At 39.8% G+C, this 19,037-nt stretch overlaps 1 protein-coding gene across 5 annotated transcripts in view; it reads left to right on the plus strand.

Moving 5' to 3' along the window:
* Positions 1-458: 458 nt before the first annotated feature.
* LTO1 (LTO1 maturation factor of ABCE1) overlaps positions 459-19,037 on the plus strand; it is a 28,089-nt gene continuing 9,510 nt past the window's right edge. For 2 of the 5 annotated variants that reach the window (XR_014617258.1, XR_014617259.1), the window contains exons 1-6: positions 459-536; positions 1,775-1,880; positions 4,117-4,187; positions 5,194-5,311; positions 11,530-11,681; positions 16,809-16,911. Coding sequence is in view for 1 of the 5 variants with exons in the window: in XM_084263030.1 (XP_084119156.1) it covers positions 472-536; positions 1,775-1,880; positions 4,117-4,187; positions 5,194-5,311; positions 5,653-5,721 (429 nt within the window). In the remaining 4 variants the exon portion in view is untranslated. Of the gene's footprint in view, positions 537-1,774; positions 1,881-4,116; positions 4,188-5,193; positions 5,312-5,652; positions 6,448-11,529; positions 11,682-13,748; positions 13,871-16,808; positions 16,912-19,037 lie in introns of those variants that run through there. The other 3 variants (XR_014617260.1, XR_014617261.1, XM_084263030.1) reach the window with 3 other exon arrangements.

The raw sequence follows: 19,037 nt of genomic DNA on the forward strand, positions 1-19,037 counted from the left end.
TGTTTGTCTTTTCCCTCCCGGTGCCACAGCTCCTGATAGAGCCACGGGTCAAAGCGCACCCCAAGCTCACACCCCGGTTCCCGGTGGGGCACTGAGGCTTCCTCACAGTCATGCCGGCCCCCAGCGTGGAGGGGATCGGGGCGGACACACCGCTCTCCGCGCCGTCTCCCGGTCCTGGCCCCGCTCCTCGCTCTTCCGCCTCAGGTCCCCCGGCAGCGCTCGGGCGCCCCCTCGCGTGCACGCGCCGCGCCCACGGGAACCGCTGTCGCCGCGCCGGCGGTGCGAGGGGCGGGGAAGAGAGCGAAAGGGGCGGAACCTTCACCTCCCCCCCCCCCCCCCCCCCCGCTGCTTTAGGCCCTGCCGACGGAACTAGGGTCTCCCGCGCCTGCGCGGTGGTGCAGCGCCGCTCCCGAGCCCTCCGGCTTGCCGTCCGTTCCCGGCATGCCGAGCGGTCGCGGCTTTGGCGGTGACATGGCGGCGGCCGCCGCGTCTGCGGATTCGGATATGTTTGACGAAATCGTGATGGCTGAGGAGAGGTGGGGCTGGTGGGGGAGCCTGGGCGGGCGCCGGGGGCTTTGAGGGGCTCGGAGGGGCTGGAGTGGGACTCTTCGCTGGCCGTGGGTAAAGGTCGGTCTGGGTGGAGGGGGAGGATCCCAGGCCTGGGCCTGGTCCTCCACAGCTGGCAGTAGGAGCTGGGAAGGAAAAGGTGGGCAGGGAAGGCGAGTAATGAGCCCGGGGGAGGGGCGAGGAGAGAGAAGGACTAGGAAAAAAATCCTTCTCTTCGGTCTTGCTGAGTGACCGACCTGCTCAATCTCGGTTCTTCCACCGTGTGGAAGCTTCACCTAGAGCTGTGAGCTTGTGGTTAGTGGTGTTATTCTGGTGAAAGTGCTGAGCTGGATTGCAGAGCATGTTCTTGGCATATTACTGTAAACCTATTTGAACAAATCACAATGTGCATAATTGCGTTTTCATTTGAATCAATATTATGTGATACTTCTAAACGTGGCTAGTTGCATTTCAGAGGTGATACAACCTGTTTTTGTTTCTCTGAGTGTTTGGGCACTGTGCAAGTGTGATATGCAGAGAAAAATAGGTGAGAAAAAATACGTTGATAGCAAATTAAACGTGAGCCACCAGTGTGCCCAGGCAGCCAGGAGGACCAGTCATATCTTGGGATGCATCAAGCATTGCTAGCTGGTCTAGGGAGGGGACTGGCCTGCTCCACACTGCACTGCTGCAGCCTCACCTCGAGTACTCTGTGCAGCTTTGGGTGCCGCAGTACGAGAGGGACACAAAAATACTGGAGAGTGTCCAGAGGAGGGTAATGAGGATGGTGAAGATTCTGGAGGGGAAGTCTTATGAGGAGAGGGTGAAGTCCCGTGGTTTGTTGAGCTTGGAGAAAAGGAGGATGTGGGAAGACCTTATCACGGTCTCTGGCTTCCTGACGAAGGGGAGTGAAGGTGCAGGTACTGATTTCCTCTGTTTGGTGACCATGATAGAACCTGATGGAACGGTATGAAGCTGCAACAGGGGTGGTTTAGGCTGGAAATTAGGAAGAGACTCTTTACTGAGAGGATGGTTGGGCACTGAAACAGGCTTCCCAGAGATGTTGTCACAGCACCAAGCTTGACTGAGTGCAAGAGGTGTCTGGACAATGCCCTCAGTCACATGCTCTGACTTGTCTGGCCCTGTGTGGAGCCAGGAGTTGGACTTGATCCTTATGGATCCCTTCCAACTCAGGATATTCTGTGATTCTGTGGTTATGTCTTTACAGGTTTCATGGTGAAGGTTATCAGGAGGGGTATGCTGAAGGCAGTCATGTTGGAGTTATTGAGGGAAGGAGGTATGGATCACTCCATGGCGCCAAGATTGGGTCTGAGGTAAATGGGAAAATACTTCAGAAACGTGATGTTTGTGTCATTAAAGAATTATTGCAGTATAGACACTGTCACCCAAAGTCTGGTATATTGGTAGTCTGAGGCCTGCCATGTTATCTGAGAGGCCCTGTAAAACTAACTTAAAAGCAGTATTATGGTTTGAATTATTAGCACAGAATCATGGAATAATGGTTTGGGTTGGAAGAGACCTGTCATGGTTCAGTTCCAGGCAGCGGCTGAGCACCACACGCTGCTTACTCCTCTGCTGGAGGAGAAAATAGACAAAGGCCCCGTGGGTTGGGATAAAGACAGTTTACTGAAAACACCACAGAAGGGGAACAATAACAGCTCATGGCAAAGATAACACACACACAGTGATAACACAGAATACTTTACTGACCTGACACAGTGGTAACACAGAGCACTGTGCAAGGTGACAACTAACCTGATGCCTAACTGCACTTGGACTGTCCTGGACCACACAGCTGCATCCCTCACTGACCAGACCCTTTTACGGAGGAGTGATGCCAGGTGATGTGGAAAACAGCCTGACTCAACTGTGCTGGCTTCTTCGGGAAGCTAACTCTGTCCTGGCCAGAACCAGGACTGGACTTTTAGAGGTCATCTCATCCAACCCATCTGCAGTGAGCAGGGGCATTTTCAGCTAGATCAGATTGCTCAGTTGAATGGTTTTATGTTAGCTTATTTGCTATATAGTACTTTGGTGGTTGGTTGTGGGTTTTTTTTCTATGAGGGAGGTTAAGAAGAGACAAATCAAAGTAGCTTTCTCAGAAAAAAATATGATGGATTGTGCATCTATTCTTGGAACCCAAAAATTGTGGTTAAAGGCCCCCCTGCATCATCTGTGGCTCAGCATTAGGGCAAAACATGGAATATCGAGACCCTTTGGGTGGGAACCATAAAGGGGCAATTCTGGGCACGGCTGTTGCACTCTTCTATTTCTAATGCTAAGAGAGTTTGTTGGTTGGGGCACTGTTACTCTTTAGTGCATGGAGTCAGTTCTCTGTGTTGGCGCGCTCACGCAGTGGCATACCTGAATCAGGAAGACTTCACAGAAATGAAAGGACTGCAGGGTGGTGGTGAGGCACTTGTCTTAACTTGTCTTCTACGTCCAGCTCACCTTTATCATAACACGGAGTGTGTTCAGCTATAGTATTTTTGGACCTGAGCTGGATTTTTTCAGCTTTGATGGGAAGCTGTAGTACAGGATTCATGGCAGGCTGTATTTCAAGAACAGCACCACAAACTTAAACCTTTTCACTCTGTTGAAGCCAATCTGCCCTTTTGTGTTCAGTTTCAGAAAGTTAATTTCATACAGAAGGAACAGTGGCAATGCTGTTAATCCATTTTGAAGTGAAAAAGGCAAAATGTCAAATTCTGAAAGGATGGTTATCATAAAAATTTGATCTGCGTTTGGGTGTGATGCAGAGAGGTACAGTCGTGAAATATTTTTGTACTTACAGGACAACTCTAGTTAAACAGCAGCCTTCAAAGCTGGATAGCTTTATGTAAAATGGCCCTAGGCAGACTGTAATAGAGAAATGTTCTAATCTGCTTTTACTGGGGCAGGAAGCTCCAGAGGACAGTAGGATTGTAGGCAGCAAGAACTGACCTGTATTTCTGTTTCATTTGGTGTCCAAAGTTGTAATGAAAAGCTCTGGCAGCAAGGCTAGTTTAGCCAGCTCCTCATGCTTCTTTCTGCTTCCATGCTACCTGCTTGAGTTAGACTGGTTAAATTGTTCATGTATTGACTCCTCTTTGGTTGACTTGGTAGCTCCCTTAATCCAACTAGTACCCCTTTTTTATAGGACTGTGTGTGAGCTGCTTGAACTGGCAGTGCTGCAAAAATGAACACTGAAACATCTTAAATACTTTATATGCTTTGAACTCCCAAATTTATTCAAGTGCAGTAGAAGGGAAACAATTAGAAAACAATCTATGTCTAGTATTTTGCAGGGTTTTATGCTGCATTTTAAATATTTTGCCCTCTGATGCTTAACAGATTCTTATGAGAAGTTTTTTGACTGTTGCACTGTGCAACACAGGCAACCCTTATTTATCCTACCCTAATTTACTGAAATTTCCAATGTAAAAACGTCTTTATATCTGGTAATTTGTTTCCTGAAGAGAAACAAACACACACTGTATTGCTTTATACTGACAATGTATATACTACATGTATATTTTTTTCCCTCATGACATTCTGATAAACTTGCAGATTGGCTGCTACCTTGGGTTTGCACTGACATGGCAGTGTCTGCTCCAGAAATGCATGGATGAAAAGAACAGGTAAGATTAAAAATATAAAAAAATAAAAATAGTATTAGTGTTCCTTTCATAGTGTTTCAAATTATGGTGCCCAGTTTTGCCTCTCCCCCGATACAAAAGAACTACTGGAAAGTGGAAGAAACGTGAGCAGAGAGCTACTACAGTGGTATCCCTATGCTGAACCATGTGATAATGAAAATAATGCAGCTTGGTTCCTTCAGCCTGTAGAAGAGGAGGGAGATACTTAAGTTTAGGATATAAGGAGAAGATCTAGAGAAGGTGGAAATGTATTACTTACAGAAGTGCCTGGTGAAAGGGCCATAGGCAACTTGCACAGTTTGAATCAAGTTACCTTCCAGTGGGCCATAAGGAGAAATCCTTTTTAGTACAAGCAGCTAAACACTGGGACAGGTTGTCCAGACAGACTCTAGAAGCTCCATATTTGCAGGTTTTTGAAATCTGGTTGGACAAGGCCCTGGGCGGCCTCATCGAGCTTTGAAGTTGTCTAGCTTCCACAGAGGCTGAACTAGATGACCTCCAGCTTTCCCTTCCAACCTACGTTTTTCTGACTTTCATTCTTTTCTCCGTTATTTTTGCTGTCCAGTTCAGATTAATTTATCTGATAGAATTGCAACCATACTGTCAACCATTTTCTTAAGTGTTCTGGTGAGTCTTTGTTACTGCATTCGTTTATTTTACTCAGTCAACTAATCAGTATTTCTGAAGATTTTTGAATATTTGTCAACTTTTGGCAGGTAAGTTAAAAGGCAAACCTTAATTTTTTTAGTTGTGCTACAGCTTAATTTCTGATTATCGCTTAGATATGTATCAAATACACAGTTCTAGGGATCTAAATGGGCAAAGTTGAATTAAAGGGGTTGGAGGACTGGGTTCTATGCTCTGAATAATTATATATAAGTATTAATAGAGTTTTCATATGGACAGATTGAAAAAAGCTGCTGTAGCAGGCTCATTGTTTTTTCTGTGTGGTTTTTTGGTTTTGTTTTTAATTTTTTTTTTTTTTTAGCAAAAAGATAAGGGTCTTGGATTCATTAATAGGGATGATTCAGAAATTCCCATATGAAGACCCCACTTATGATAAGCTGCAAGAAGATCTGGAAAAAATCAGAGGAAAATTTAAACAGGTGTGTAGGATTATGTTGTTATTTTAGCTCACAGTGATACTAATTTATGAAAATATTATGTCTCTAAACCTGTTGCAAACCATAGTATTTCTGCAGAACTACTATTGTTCTCCTTTTGCAATTGTAGTAAAAATACTTGAACTGAAGTGAATTAAGTGAAACTGTTTGGTTAGGAAATTTTCAACTATCAATAGCAACTACAAAATAAAAGAAACATTCTTTAAATGAAAATTAAAAATATTATTTGACAATTACTTATAAATGGAGGAATTGAGAGTTTTGCTGAACATTCTTCTTGGAACATAGATGCTATGAAACACTTTCGTGTATTCTTTTTTTAGGTTTGTTCAATGCTAAATATTCAGTCTGATTTTAGAATTGGTACTGAAAGATCTTCACTAGCATTTTGAATATAACAGATGAAGATAAACATGGATGACCACAGAAGAAACATTAGAAGAACTTTTAACTGGAAAAGTGTTTTATCTACTCTTTTTTTTTAAACAAAATCAAAACAGTGAAGAGGTGATGAATATTAAAGGAGAAAGGGAACATCACTGAGCTTACAATCGTACTTATCATACGTCATTTAACATTTAGTATCTCCAAGTTTTATTAAGGATTGCTGAAACACTAGTGTATAAACTAGTGTATAGAAATATTTGCTTTATTTCCTCACTAGCCTTGCACTGATGGATTAATTCCTTAAAAGGAAAACATATGCACTTGCAAGGTTTCCTTCTTTAAAGGGTATATATTACTTAAAGATCTGTTTATGCAGATTATCCAGTTTATACAATGTGTATATACTGTAGGTAAGTTAAATAGAAGGAATTGCCTGCAGACCTTGCTGTAGGAAGCCTTCTTGTATGTAAAGGACAGAATGACAAATTAATGAGAAACCTGCTCATGAGGTGCAGTGCAGCACAGGACATGAAATTGACATTTCCCACAAGTTCTGCACACCACTGCAGTGTGTATGGGGGAAAGTGGTCAGTGAGAGAAACATGCCTACTGGATACTGGTACTAGTATTTGCTAGTACCTTTTATCGAGGAATAGATTTTTATTTTCCAATCTTGAAGATGAATTCTTTAGTTTCACGCAAAAAAACCGGATGCTATCAGCTTAAGAGAAATAGTCAATTATTTTTACCTGAAAAGGGTTTTAGCTTGGGCTGCTAGACATCTTTGCATACCATCTGTAGTACGGTTACATCATGAGTATATACTTTAATCAGTTGTAATGTGTGGATGTCTGGCTAAGTCACCATGGCATAGCATAGCTTCATACAGATGGATTGGACTATCAGGAGGATCGGAAGCTGTACAGAGGGTTAACTATCTCAGGTGAGAGAATGTTTTAGTATGGCCATATCCTCCAACAGCACTACTTTGTACCATCTAGACAACAGTTCTGTTTTACTTGTGCAGCTTTTTTATTAGATAAGAAAATAAACTTGAATTTTTAAAATGTTGACTCTGTATTCTCATCAGGGTCACTTGCATTTTGCTAAAATTTTTGGATTTTGGAGTCTGATAAGATAAAGGTTTTGCTGACTGTATGAAGGAGGTGATGTGCACTTTTTGTCTGTTTCTTCTGTGTGCAAGTATGCCAATGTCAGAGCCTTCTCTTAGTAAATGGTTGCTTGCATACTTTGTTAGTTTAATTGTCTTACATGTGTGTCGAAACAGTTTTGATACATATAGTGAGTGTCAGGGCCATCTAGTGGAGGAGATGGTTGTATTCTGTAAGAAATAGATTTTAAGAGTTCCCAAACATTTATATTGATAGAAGTTGTTAAAATAGAGAGTACAGAGCATGATACAGCTCTTCTGATTCTGTGGTGAATTTCTTTGAAATAAAGAAATACTGAGGTAGGATTCATTTGTAGCTTGTGTCATCATTTGAGACCCTGGAAGGAATATGACAGCGTTGGTAGTCTCTTCATTCGGGATAGATGGATTAAGCTGGCTTTTAGTTGTTATGCAGTTGTTACATTAAACTACTGGGAACCAGAACAAGCATCAAACCACAAGTGTCTGAATATAGAAGCAAAATAAACTATCATATCCTGTAATCTCAGTAAATAGATAGGCACAAACCAGAAAGATTACATACTAGAGAAAAGAAAGCTAATTTGACTTTATAATCACTTCAGAGAAATTTGAAAAAGATGTCTCTGCATCTGCAAACCAGTTTATTTTTTGCAAATTATTTTACCTCTTCAAAGTAATGAAAAGTATTGGATATTAATCTGAGATGGACTCAATTTTTTTGTTGTTGAAATTCATGAATTAGTCTTTAAGTAAACTCCCACTCATTCTTGATATAAAAAAGCCGGTTTTATTGTTGTTCTGATAGTACAAAGAGAAGCAAACACTAGAGATCTAAGTATTCATATTTTAAAATGTGGTTGGTTTTGGAATCTTTGTACATAACTTACAAAAATCCATGTAAAAGGAAGGGATGTGAGCAAGAGGACCTTTGGAGATATCTTGAAAATTGGTGTGGTGGCTAATATTCTTTTACTGTTCTAATTTTATTTAGAACAAATTTGCATTATTAGAAAAAATATTTTTTATATCTCTATTTATCATTAAATGTGTGTGTATGTATATAAAGATTGCAGCAACCAGGATTTCAAATTTCAGACTGGGATATGCCAGGTTTAGGGTTGCCTATTAGGTCTTAAATACAACTTTTTGTGTTTACACATACTGCTGGAGTCTCTTATTCCATTCGTGTATTTTTCTGAACATTTTCTGCCTCATGTCTTTCATGGGCCCGATGGTATTAATTGAGGTATGGTTAACAGTTCTGTGGGATATGTGCTCAAGTACTTGGTTTGATCCCAACTTTTAAAACCGTTCTCTTCAAGAAAGTTATGGAGTTTTCTGCGATGTTCAGGGCTGTAACAGTGGAGTCTTCCCAGCATACTTCAGGGGTCATTTTCTTACCTTGTTTACAGCTAATAATTTAAAGCCCAGGTTACATCAAACGTATTGATTTGCCTTAACCAGTGTGAGATGTCTGACAAGACTTGTTCCCAGTACCTTTGAGTGTTTGACTACTTCTGAATGTGCTTCTTGCCACCATCAAGTGGATATGAGTACCTTGTTTGCATGTTTGTATCTTTGCCTATTTCACAGATGAATCACCTAGAAAATGAGAAATGCTACAGTTAGCAAACACCTGTGTAAGGGGTGTGCTTCAGCCAGCTATAATGCTACTGGGGGAAAAAAATGCATCAGAACTTCAAAAACCAGTATTCAGTTTTGTGAGATAGAAACACGTGGTTTCTTTTCTTTCGATGACTAATTATGTTAACTTATTCCTAAAATCTGTAACAAATGAAAACAAATTCTTATAAATGGCTTCATTAGTTTCACACCCTGCTTACTCATCCTGTGTCTCAAATGGTCATGACTCTGGTGGAAGCAAATGTTAATGCTGTAATTAAAGACTTAATCAGAAGATCTTTGCACAGAAGGGCCGAATAAAGCTTCTGTGGACCACAGTGATTCAGACATTTCCTGGTTTGAATACTTGCCTGCACAACTTAAGCATTGCTTAAAGACTGGGTGGAAAAGATACAGAAAAGAATGCAGTCTTGTAGACGATAATATTGGCTGTTATGAAAGTGGGACATAGAGATTGTGGAGCTCTGCGTTATTGTCAGATGGGTTTGAAATTTGTAGAAGTACTTCATCTGTTAAGAACAGTTAAGGTAGAAAATTTCTGCTACAAACCATTGAAGTTGCTGAGACTTGAAATCCATTGCTGTGTTTGCCACCTCTAGTTATTGCTCAGTAGTTAGGGAGGAATGTTTGAAACATTTAACTTCCAGATTTCTGACTTGCCTGGGCTGCGTTCTAGCTTGTTTGGGTTTCCTCATGATCATCTCAGCTGAAGCTGTAGAGTACAGAATTTTATTAAAAGGTGGATGCAGAGTTGATTACTGCTTGTGTACTGAAGTTGTTGCAGTCCAGAAGACTTGTAATTTTTCTTTCTACAATACGTGATGAGTACACGAAATAGCGAGTTTCAAGGCATCAACAGAGAGAGGTGAACTCTGACTACAGTGACTGTATTCCCTGCAGAACTGCATGCTGATTCAGGGCTGTCTTACAGCCATGGGATCAGCAGCTGCTAATAACAGGTCAGCCATCACTAGAACATGAATACCTGACTTTGTAGGTTATCTGTGTCATTGTACTACATCAGTACAGTTTAAAAATGACAAACGACAGTATGGAGTTTGTTAAAGCCTCCTAGTAAAATATATTAATAAAACACTTCTATCTTTATTAGCAGCATACTTTATTTGCATTTGTTGTAAACTGTAATGTGAAGGGATCCATTTCAGCTTTGAATGAACATCTGTGATCAACAGAAATGGGTGAATAAGAAAAAAAGTGATGCAATTAAAAGTCAACCCTATAGGAGTAATCTGGCTCATTTAAATCCTGTTACTTTATGACAATTTATGTGTGGATGTTTAAAGAAAGTCTGCCTTCCCAGATTGGCATGTCTTGTTTGGTTATGTGACTTTTTGATCCAATTGCTACTGAGGTATGAAACATATAAGCAACAGTGTATTCTCATGTGCACATAGAACGCTGCAAACTCATGTTGCTAGCTTTGTGCATATGCTCCCTTTAGAGGAAGAAAAATAAAGACTGCTTAAAATACTTTTGTAAGGATTATTTTTGGTGAATGAAGTTTATGTTTTGGTCTGTGTCTTTAGGATTTCTAGAAAGGTATAACATTTTTATTGATTATTTTTTAATAGATTACATTCAGATAAAATTGGCCTTTAATTTTTCAGTAGATAGTTCTGAAGTGTATAAATCTATAGGCTTTATTTTTTGAGGAGATGCAAGAGAAAGTTTGAGCCCTATGATGTAGTTCCGAATGCTTATTGACACTTTGGATGTAAATAACAACTTCCTTTATTGGAACAAAGGGAGATTTGTCTGTCAGAAGTCTGCTTGCACCCTAATACTCTTCTACAGTGCTTTAGAGTAAGAACTGATACCCTTTTAAGATACTTGATTTACTCACAGAAAGAGATCAAATAATCTGAATTTCCAAGGGTTTAAATCCATCAGTCCTGTTCTGTTGACATCTTTTTGTTCTGTATGCATCCACATCCTTTTGAGTCTTTTTTGCATGTAAAGTTTTAATACTGATCTCCACATGAGACGTTAAAAGAGCATCAAAAATGTGTAGATTCTTTTCTAGTTCTTTTAGAGTTTATTATCAAATAAAAGTGGGTGTCTTCTCCCTGCATGGCTTATTTGAACATTTGTGGGACTTTTTTATAATGTCTTGTAATTACTTGGTGGGGTTGCATGCTTGGAAGGGAATGCTGATGATATTAACGAGTGTTGTTTTCTGTAGAGAAAGATGTGGGCAAGAAAGATGAAGATAAGACTCCTTGTTGGGGTAGTTGTTTTCCTGAACAGTTTCTGCAGTGAAGCATTAAATACTTTTGTTGTGTTTGGATTGTGTTGGTGTGCCTAATGATCATAAGGATATAGTTTGAAATCTGCTGCAATATTAGAATCATCTGAAGTCCCTCTGGATTAGATTTGTTATTTCTGATGGGAGCTGGATCGGGCAGAGCAATGTATGTGATTCTGTATCTTATCCTGATTATCTTAAAGGCTTTGGTTTGAAACAAAACGCTTAATAATTCTACTGATGTTATAATTCTTCATATTCTTTGTGGTAGTAGTATGGATGTTGGTGCATTTTGAACAACTGCTGTTTGCAACTTCTTATAGCAGTAGGTTCATGTCTAATTACAACCTAAAACTTTAGCTTTCACAATTTGGCAAGTAACCATGAAGATTCTAATTTTACACTCTGCCAGTGTTGCTTTTTTAATGGATAAACTTATGACACTACACATGACAACAGAAATGTATATATTGCCAGAGAAAATGGAGTTTTGGGAGGTGTGAAATGAGTTCTGTGGCAAGTTTCCAATTGCAAGTTTTGGTGTCTAGGATTGATGTCTAGAGGCCAACTAGAGCAGTGTGATACTGAAGCACTTCAGTGTGTCCCACCACTTGGAATCGCAGAACCAGCTCAGCATCTATGGAAATTTTAAAAACCTAATAATAATAAAAGCTTTGTGTGCTATTTTGATAGCTGTCTTGTAAGCGTGCAGCTCTGTGCATTCAGACTTGAAAATACTGGTTTCCTTAGCAGAGGCAAGAAGATAACTTGGAGCTCTTCGATTCTTTGGGATTGTCTAGACTACACTGTGCAGTGGGGCGATATCTGGGCAGAAGTTAATGCAGCAGAAAGAGTATCCCTACGTTAGAACAAAGCACTGATCCAGATGATGAGCAATGCCGGTAAATATCCAAATAAGCTCTGTTTCAACACTGCTTATACACTTAAGTTAATTTACAGCTAACATGAATATCTCTCTGACATCACACTGAATATTCCTACAGGAGTATTTTCTTCCCTAAGTGTTATTAATTACACCCAGCAGTTTTCATCTTACGATTCTTTTAGTAATTTGCAACTTCTAAACATACATGTAGTTCTACCAAGAGGTTCTATGCATATTTCATATGCATACGTTATTGGCCAGTGATAACTGTGTTCTGTGTGTCTGTTCTTGGTGTGGCAAAACTGCCTACAGAAGGTTTCTGAATAAGTGTAAGAAATAGCATATATAACTTTTATTATGAAAAATTAGAAAGCTTGATCGTAGCTGTGCAGAATTTGTATGGGTAGTATCTGAAATAGTGGCATACTGACTGAAAGAATTTAACTGATACTTGTTTATAATAAAATTACAGGGTTTTTTTGGTGGTGGAAAATCTTTAGGCAGAAAGAAGATTGATTATTCAGTCTCTGCATCCCAACCCTGCACTAGACAAAATCAGCACTAGTTTGTCACCATCTTCCATTTCTGATTGTTTAGCAACATATTTTGCTGCTTTATCTCAGTGTAATAGTAACCACAATATTTAACCTTCAGCGTCTTCAGGATTCTGGGGAATTATCAACACTGCACAGAATCTTTCTTGATAGTAGGAACTGTGAGTCAGCAACCCTTTAATTTTTTTAGTTGCAGCTATTGTTCCAGCAGCAAGCTTTACTGCTATTGTCCACTGTTTGTCCAGCTCACGTTTACTGGACTGTGGGAACGGATTAGGGTTTCATGGCTTTTTTTTCCTTCTTGCATAAACTCTTGATCAAAGACATTCCTTGGATGACAAAACACTGTATACTGTGTCACACAGTCCTGACCAGACTGCACGAACAGTAGTTTAAAAACACATGCCTACATTGTTCTCTAAACTGGCTTTTTTTTTTTTTTGCAATGTATGTGCAGACGTTGAATTTTTGAGACCCCATTTACCTCCTTTAAAAAAAATACACATCCAGAAGTTACTGTTATTAGGCACTTGGCAGTTTCTGAAATACAAGTAAAAACCACGTTATTCTGAAAATAAGAATTAGTATAATAGTATGTCGCTACTAGGCAGAGCTCAGAGGTTATGTCTGCAGCATATTTCATTCTTAAGGAGACCTTGGTTGAGGTGTGGTTAGTCAAGTGCACTGTAAACCTAAAACCACATGGGCTTATGCCATCATTTTCTGTGTCATATCCAGGGCACCTGAGTGCTGAGTGAATGATCTGAGTGCAATTTGGGAATTCCGAACACTGCTTCACCATAGATAGGTTGTTAGAAGCACATATTGAGGATCTGGCCCATTTTAGGTGTATGCCTTGCTATTAAGTTCTCATATGTAATACGATGAAGCATCATTATTTCTCAAACTAAAGAGAAAGAAACAAGTTGTGTTAGAGAAAAATGTGGAGAGACTTTCTCAAGGAGCTTTGACCTGAAATTATCCTTCAGCAGAAGCATGGGAGAAGTGGAAGGAGATTCCTTAAGCAGGTTTGCAGAGGGATTTAAAAACATGGAGGTCTAGATTTAGGTGATTGGAAACTTGAGGATGAGAGAACACTTGTGTTTCCACAAACATGAGGTTTTGCATATATTTGTTTGACTCTGCAGCACTGTTGAACTCTTATGCAGGAGTGAAGCCAGATGAAATCTTTCACTTTTATTAGAAAATACTGTCCATAATGGAGGGACCTTTCTGTTCCTTTGCAGTCCCAGGATCTCCATAAAAGAAAAACCTGAATTAATATGTGGCCAGTAAGTGTATTGCCTGAACAATGTGGTCATAGCGAATGACTGAAACAGCTACAGAAATTCTGAGACTAAAACATGAAATAAGTGTATCACCTTTAGAAGAAATAATGTTTTATTTTGATCAATTGCTGATGCTTACTGGATATCTTGGGAAGTTGTTACATCTGTGCATGTGAAAAGAATGTATCTGCATTTAACAGCACACATTTGCTGAAGATCTGTTTTTTCTATTTAAACTAGCCAGCAAGCAACTGAAAGAACTATGGCCTGTGAGTGTTCAAGGAGCAAAAAAGCTCTTCAAAAGTAATACCCTGTATTCAAACAATCTACAGTGATAACATCTAATAAAAGGAGAAATAACACATCAAAAAGCTCAATTGCCCGTTTCAGACAGTTTGCCATCAGAGCAGTGACTTGGGGCACTAGGTCACTTGTTCAGTGCTGGCTCAGGTGAGTTGTCGTAATGCTCTAGTAGTGGTTTAGTGGTCTTTGTTAAAGGATTTGCCCATCTCAGCCCAGCTCCTTGAAGCCTGGCACCAATGTTACAAATAAGATCCTTAATGGTGGGTAGGTAGTAGCTGTTGCAGGAGACCAAGCATTAACGGAGCATAGCTTGTGGGTCGATTAAGACAAGTGTTGCAGGGCAGTCAGCTGGGATGGGTAAAGTAAGAAAACCACACCGTTTGGCAACATATAATCTAAAATTTATTTACTTAGCAGATTGGGAATGGTGAGTGGATAGTGGTTTCTGTTGTGTGATGTAGACATTACACTCACAAATGGAAGCCCTAGACCTTCACTACATGGACCCAGGCAGAAGAGGGCTCCTCCTCCAACCAGTCAGTGTGTCCAGCAGTTCTTTCTTTGGTTCAGCTTTCTTAATAGTATTGGATTTCTTTACGTGAAGCTCTCTCCAAGCCTGAGGTGTTATCCTCAACCTATATATTCCTTTACATATTTGTCACCACAAGCAGCCCCCAGCCATTCTTTCTCTCTGAATCTATGGCCAGTTGCTGGTGGAGGTTCTTGCCGCCCTCTGGTCACCTACCCCTGGTGTGTTACCCTGTGTGAATTTAACAACAGTTGTCTAATGAAATTCCTACTTTGCTTCTTTGTTTTCCAGTTTGTGCCAGATTAGTCAGAGCTGAGCGGATGTAGTCAAGGTGTCATTTTACTGGGCAGACTTTGGCTTTCAGGTAGGCTTCACCCCTCGACAGACATGTTAAGCAGGGAAGACTGTACTGTGACTGTCCATTAGCATGTATTTTGAGTGTGATAGGAGAACAGTTGTTTTCCACTAGTTGTATTTTTCCAATGATGTTACCATAAATAAGAAAAGTAACAAGCTGTAATTAAAATGAGGAGATGAAATTCACACAGATGGATTATTTTTTCCCCTCCTGTATAAGAGGGAAGACTTCTAGCAGCCACTATACAGGCTCCTGTGTCCAGAGAGGCAACTTGAGTAAAAAGCCATTGCTGCATTGGTCCATGTATGGTAGTGGCTGCTCCCTAAAAGCTTGGGGCTGTTCTCTGGAGGAGGTGATGCTCTGAAGACCACAGCGAAAACAGCTTTGGGAGTTCTGCAGCAACAGTGGTGTATACACCAAGAGCAGATATGCTGCCCACACGCTGCCGACAGTGCTTCTGCATCAGCAGGGCCCAGGCAGAGTTGAGGTGCTGCCTGTGTGTCTTATTCCTGAGTTGCTGTGAGTAGTCCTTCTGCCAGTAGATCCCTCTTCAGTTGACAGCCCTCAGGAAAATCATGGCTGTGAATACTCAGGGACTTCCCTGAAATATAAGACTGTTTAACTGGAATCTTCACACAGACAAAGAGTAGGACAGATTTAAGTTGGGCTCTACAGATGGTAATGGGATTGCCACAAAATGATTTCTATTTTCCTCCTTTAATGTCTGTCACATTAAAGGAACCAAAGAGTAACTTCTGCCTTGCTCCTAAATTTGTACTCCTTGATTCAAAAAAAAACCAAATCAGAAGTCTGGCAAGTCTCACATTATCAGTGTAATCCAGTTGACTAATTTGCAAACCCTTTCTCATAATTTGATTGGAAAATTGTGGGGAACTCTGTCAATGGCCAAATGGGCATCTGTGTTTGCCATGCCAATACAGTTGCTATTACCAGTTAAATTTGTGGGATCATAAAAATACCATGTTTGCCTGAAGAGATACATTTCCCATAAAATGGTGCTGGCAGGAATTCATTAAAATGCCATCACTTACAGCTTTACGGCTGTTGTCCCATTGTAACTTTTCAATGACATTGCCAGGAATCTTTATCAGAGTATCTAGCCCACATGCCTGGGTCATTCCTATGGCTCCTTTGAAATAATATCTCCAAGCTTCACTTTATCTTCCGGAGTTTTTTATCACTTAAACTGCTACATATGCTTGAATGAAGGTGAAATCCATGTTTTCACATTTAACAGTTCTTGTTTATTCTTTAATAAAGATTACGTGAATTTAAATGTTCATAAAAGTTTGTCAATCAATCTGAATTCAGTGGTGGAATTGGGGAGGGGTTTTTAGAGGTGTTCTGGATGTTTTTCTCTGTGCACATCTCCATCTGATGTAAGAAAATAAAAGTATTTTTCCCTTTAATAAGCTACAGCATAGCCTAGCTAAACATGCATATTTTTTACAGCCTATAGTAAATTGTTTTTCTTGCTACATTCTTGTCTTTCTGCCCTTTGCAATGTGAGTAATACTGGCATGATTCACCCAGCATTCAAATTTAGTAGTCTGCATTTAGAGATGAAGTTTGAGAGAAGGAAAATGTAAACAGAGCTGGCCATGTAGGCTTAAACTGACTGAAGTCACAGAACACTTCCCACTTCACATGTTCAACAAAATGCAGGTTTAAATATCTCACTAAATCATTTTTTATCAGCAAAAAGTGTTTTGTCCAATATCAGGATTTTTAAAGTACTTCTTCACTCAACTTTCAAACATTTAACATGAGGGGTTAGCCATCAGTGATACAAAAGTAAGGTTTTGGGGTTATTTTTTTCTTTCTTTAAAATATGCTGGAATTTTGCAGAAAAATGATAAAAGATGTGTGGAAAACATGAGTATTTTTTTAGCAACTCCAATTTAAACTTTGGCTTGCTCTCTATTTAGAGTCACTGTGAATCTAGTTTATATCTTTGTGCTATGACTCTTACTTGGTGGCCTACCAGTGTAACTTGACTTTATCAAGGAGTTCCCCATTTCAAATGGAAAAAATACAGATCACAGTATGTACTGACACTACTTTACCTACCTGTTCTCTGATTTTACAGGAAGCCACAGGGTTCAGGTTTCTGCCCAAAATGACTGGGAAGCTGACAAGCTAATACAGGCTCAACTGGGATTCTTCTGATGCAGATGGTTTCCCATCTATTGGTAACTGCACTAAGACAAGCTAATTTTGCATTAGGCTATAATTAACATGTTAGATGTTAACTTGGGAGTTTCGTTTTTAATTTCATTTTTCATTTCCTTTGCTGCACAGAATCAGTTGTAATGTGAAGTTTAGTCAATGGGAAACTCAGGAGGCAGATACTAGAGCTCTAATTTGCATCCTGATACGTTTTACATAGATTCGTTTGGTTTTTCAAGACAGAAATATTTTCATAGGGTAGCCTCAAATACAGAGTTAGAAGCTTAATCATTGTCTGCTAAGAATAGGCTGGTTTTGCCTTGTTCAGCTCTTGTAATAGTGGATAATATACCTCCCCAGTTCTAAGAGATATTTTGGAATGTGAATTGGGACACAGGTTATTTTTTTTTTCCTCATTTTACCATATAACATATATAATTTCCAGCCTCCTAGGTTGAGTTCTTTTTGATGTGTTTTTGTAGGCTCTTGCATTTTTCTGGTTTATTCTTTATTATCTTAGTGATACAATAGTAAGATGCAAAAGCTGTGTCTGAGGGAAAGGGCAGGAAAAGAAGGCAGGTTAACTTCACCACTTTTAAACTGTAAAGGTATTCTAGGACACAAAACCTTACACTGGTAATTAAATACAAACAATCGTTCTGCCATCCAACGCCTCCTTTATTTTACCTTCTATTGAAAAGACTGTCCAAATGGTGTTTGAGTAATTACCTTAAGGGGTTTAAAAGATGTTCGGAGAAAAATAATCTATTTTGCTTTTTTAAAAATACACATTACTGTAACAGGCAGTCACCTCCCTGTTCCTAAAAACGTCCATGGTTTCCTAAAATAACAACAAAAGGTTTTCAGTGTTGCAACTATTAAAGCACTGTTGTGGTTTAACCCAGCAGGCAGCTCAACCACAGAGCCGGCTGTTCACCACCCGCCTCAGTGGGATGGGGGGCAGAACCAAAAAGAAAAAACTCAAGGGTTGAGATAAAGACAGTTTACTAGGAGAGAAAATGAAGAGGAGGATGATGATCATAGTAACGAGTATGCAAACCCAGCGATTCACAGCAGAATTTCTCACCACCCAGAGCCAATGTTCAGCTAGCTCCTGAGCCATGGTGTCTTCCACCTCACTCCCCCAGTAATATAGGGAGCATGATGCTGTATGGTATGGCCAGGTGGGGGGCCAGGTGGGGTCCTGGCTCTGCCACCTTCCCTGCTTCTTGGGTGCCTCATGCGTAGCTGAGAAGTCCTTGACTGCTTGGCCACAATGAAAATATTAAGTGTGTTATCAACATGATTCTCATCCTGAATCCCAAACACAGCACTGTACCAGCTGCTAGGAAGAAAACTCTTATCCCAGCCAAAACCAGGACAAGCACAGTCTGAAAACCAGAAAATGTCATGCAAGTGCTACCATTAATGAAAGCAATGAAAAAAACCAAAACTGACAACAAGCAGTCATTGGGTTTTACCAATTTTATTTCTAGACTTTAGTTTTTTTGCTGGAAACTTGTCTGTTACAGGTCTGTTGGTGAAAATGTGCATTTCAGACCAGTGATGCCAATAAGTACAATATAAAATGTACAAATCTGAATTGCTTGCTTACTACAGATTGTTATAATAATGTGACAAATAAAGCATCTCTGTTGGCACATGAACCCACTTAATCTGGATTTGGCCTTTTAGTACATACAATAAAGAAATTTGCAGTACACACTGCCACTCAGTGTAACACATAATATAACCAACACTCACTAGCTCAATAATCATGTTTGGTTCAGAGACACAGAGATGCCACAAACAGAAGTGTTTTATGAGGTAAGCAGTAAGAAATGTTCCTGAAATTTGGACAGAATGTATCCAGTCCTCCTGGGTCCTGCGACTGCTAGTAGCATTGCAACGCTTTATTTATGCACTATGTAGGATCTTAACTGCATTTGCCTCAAAGTGAGTTCTAATTCTGTTTTGGTTTAGCAGCATACAGGCAACAGCTAGATTATTTTTCAGCATACAACTCTGTTAGCTGGCTTATTTATGAGATTTACAGGCTTTTTAAATTAGCATTATGCTATAATTAAAAACAAAACAAAACAAAATAAAAAAAAAACCAAAACAAAAAAAACTAGTATATCACAACAGA

Source organism: Gallinula chloropus, assembly GCF_964237585.1.
Source record: "Gallinula chloropus genome assembly, chromosome: 4".
Lineage (NCBI taxonomy): Eukaryota > Metazoa > Chordata > Aves > Gruiformes > Rallidae > Gallinula > Gallinula chloropus.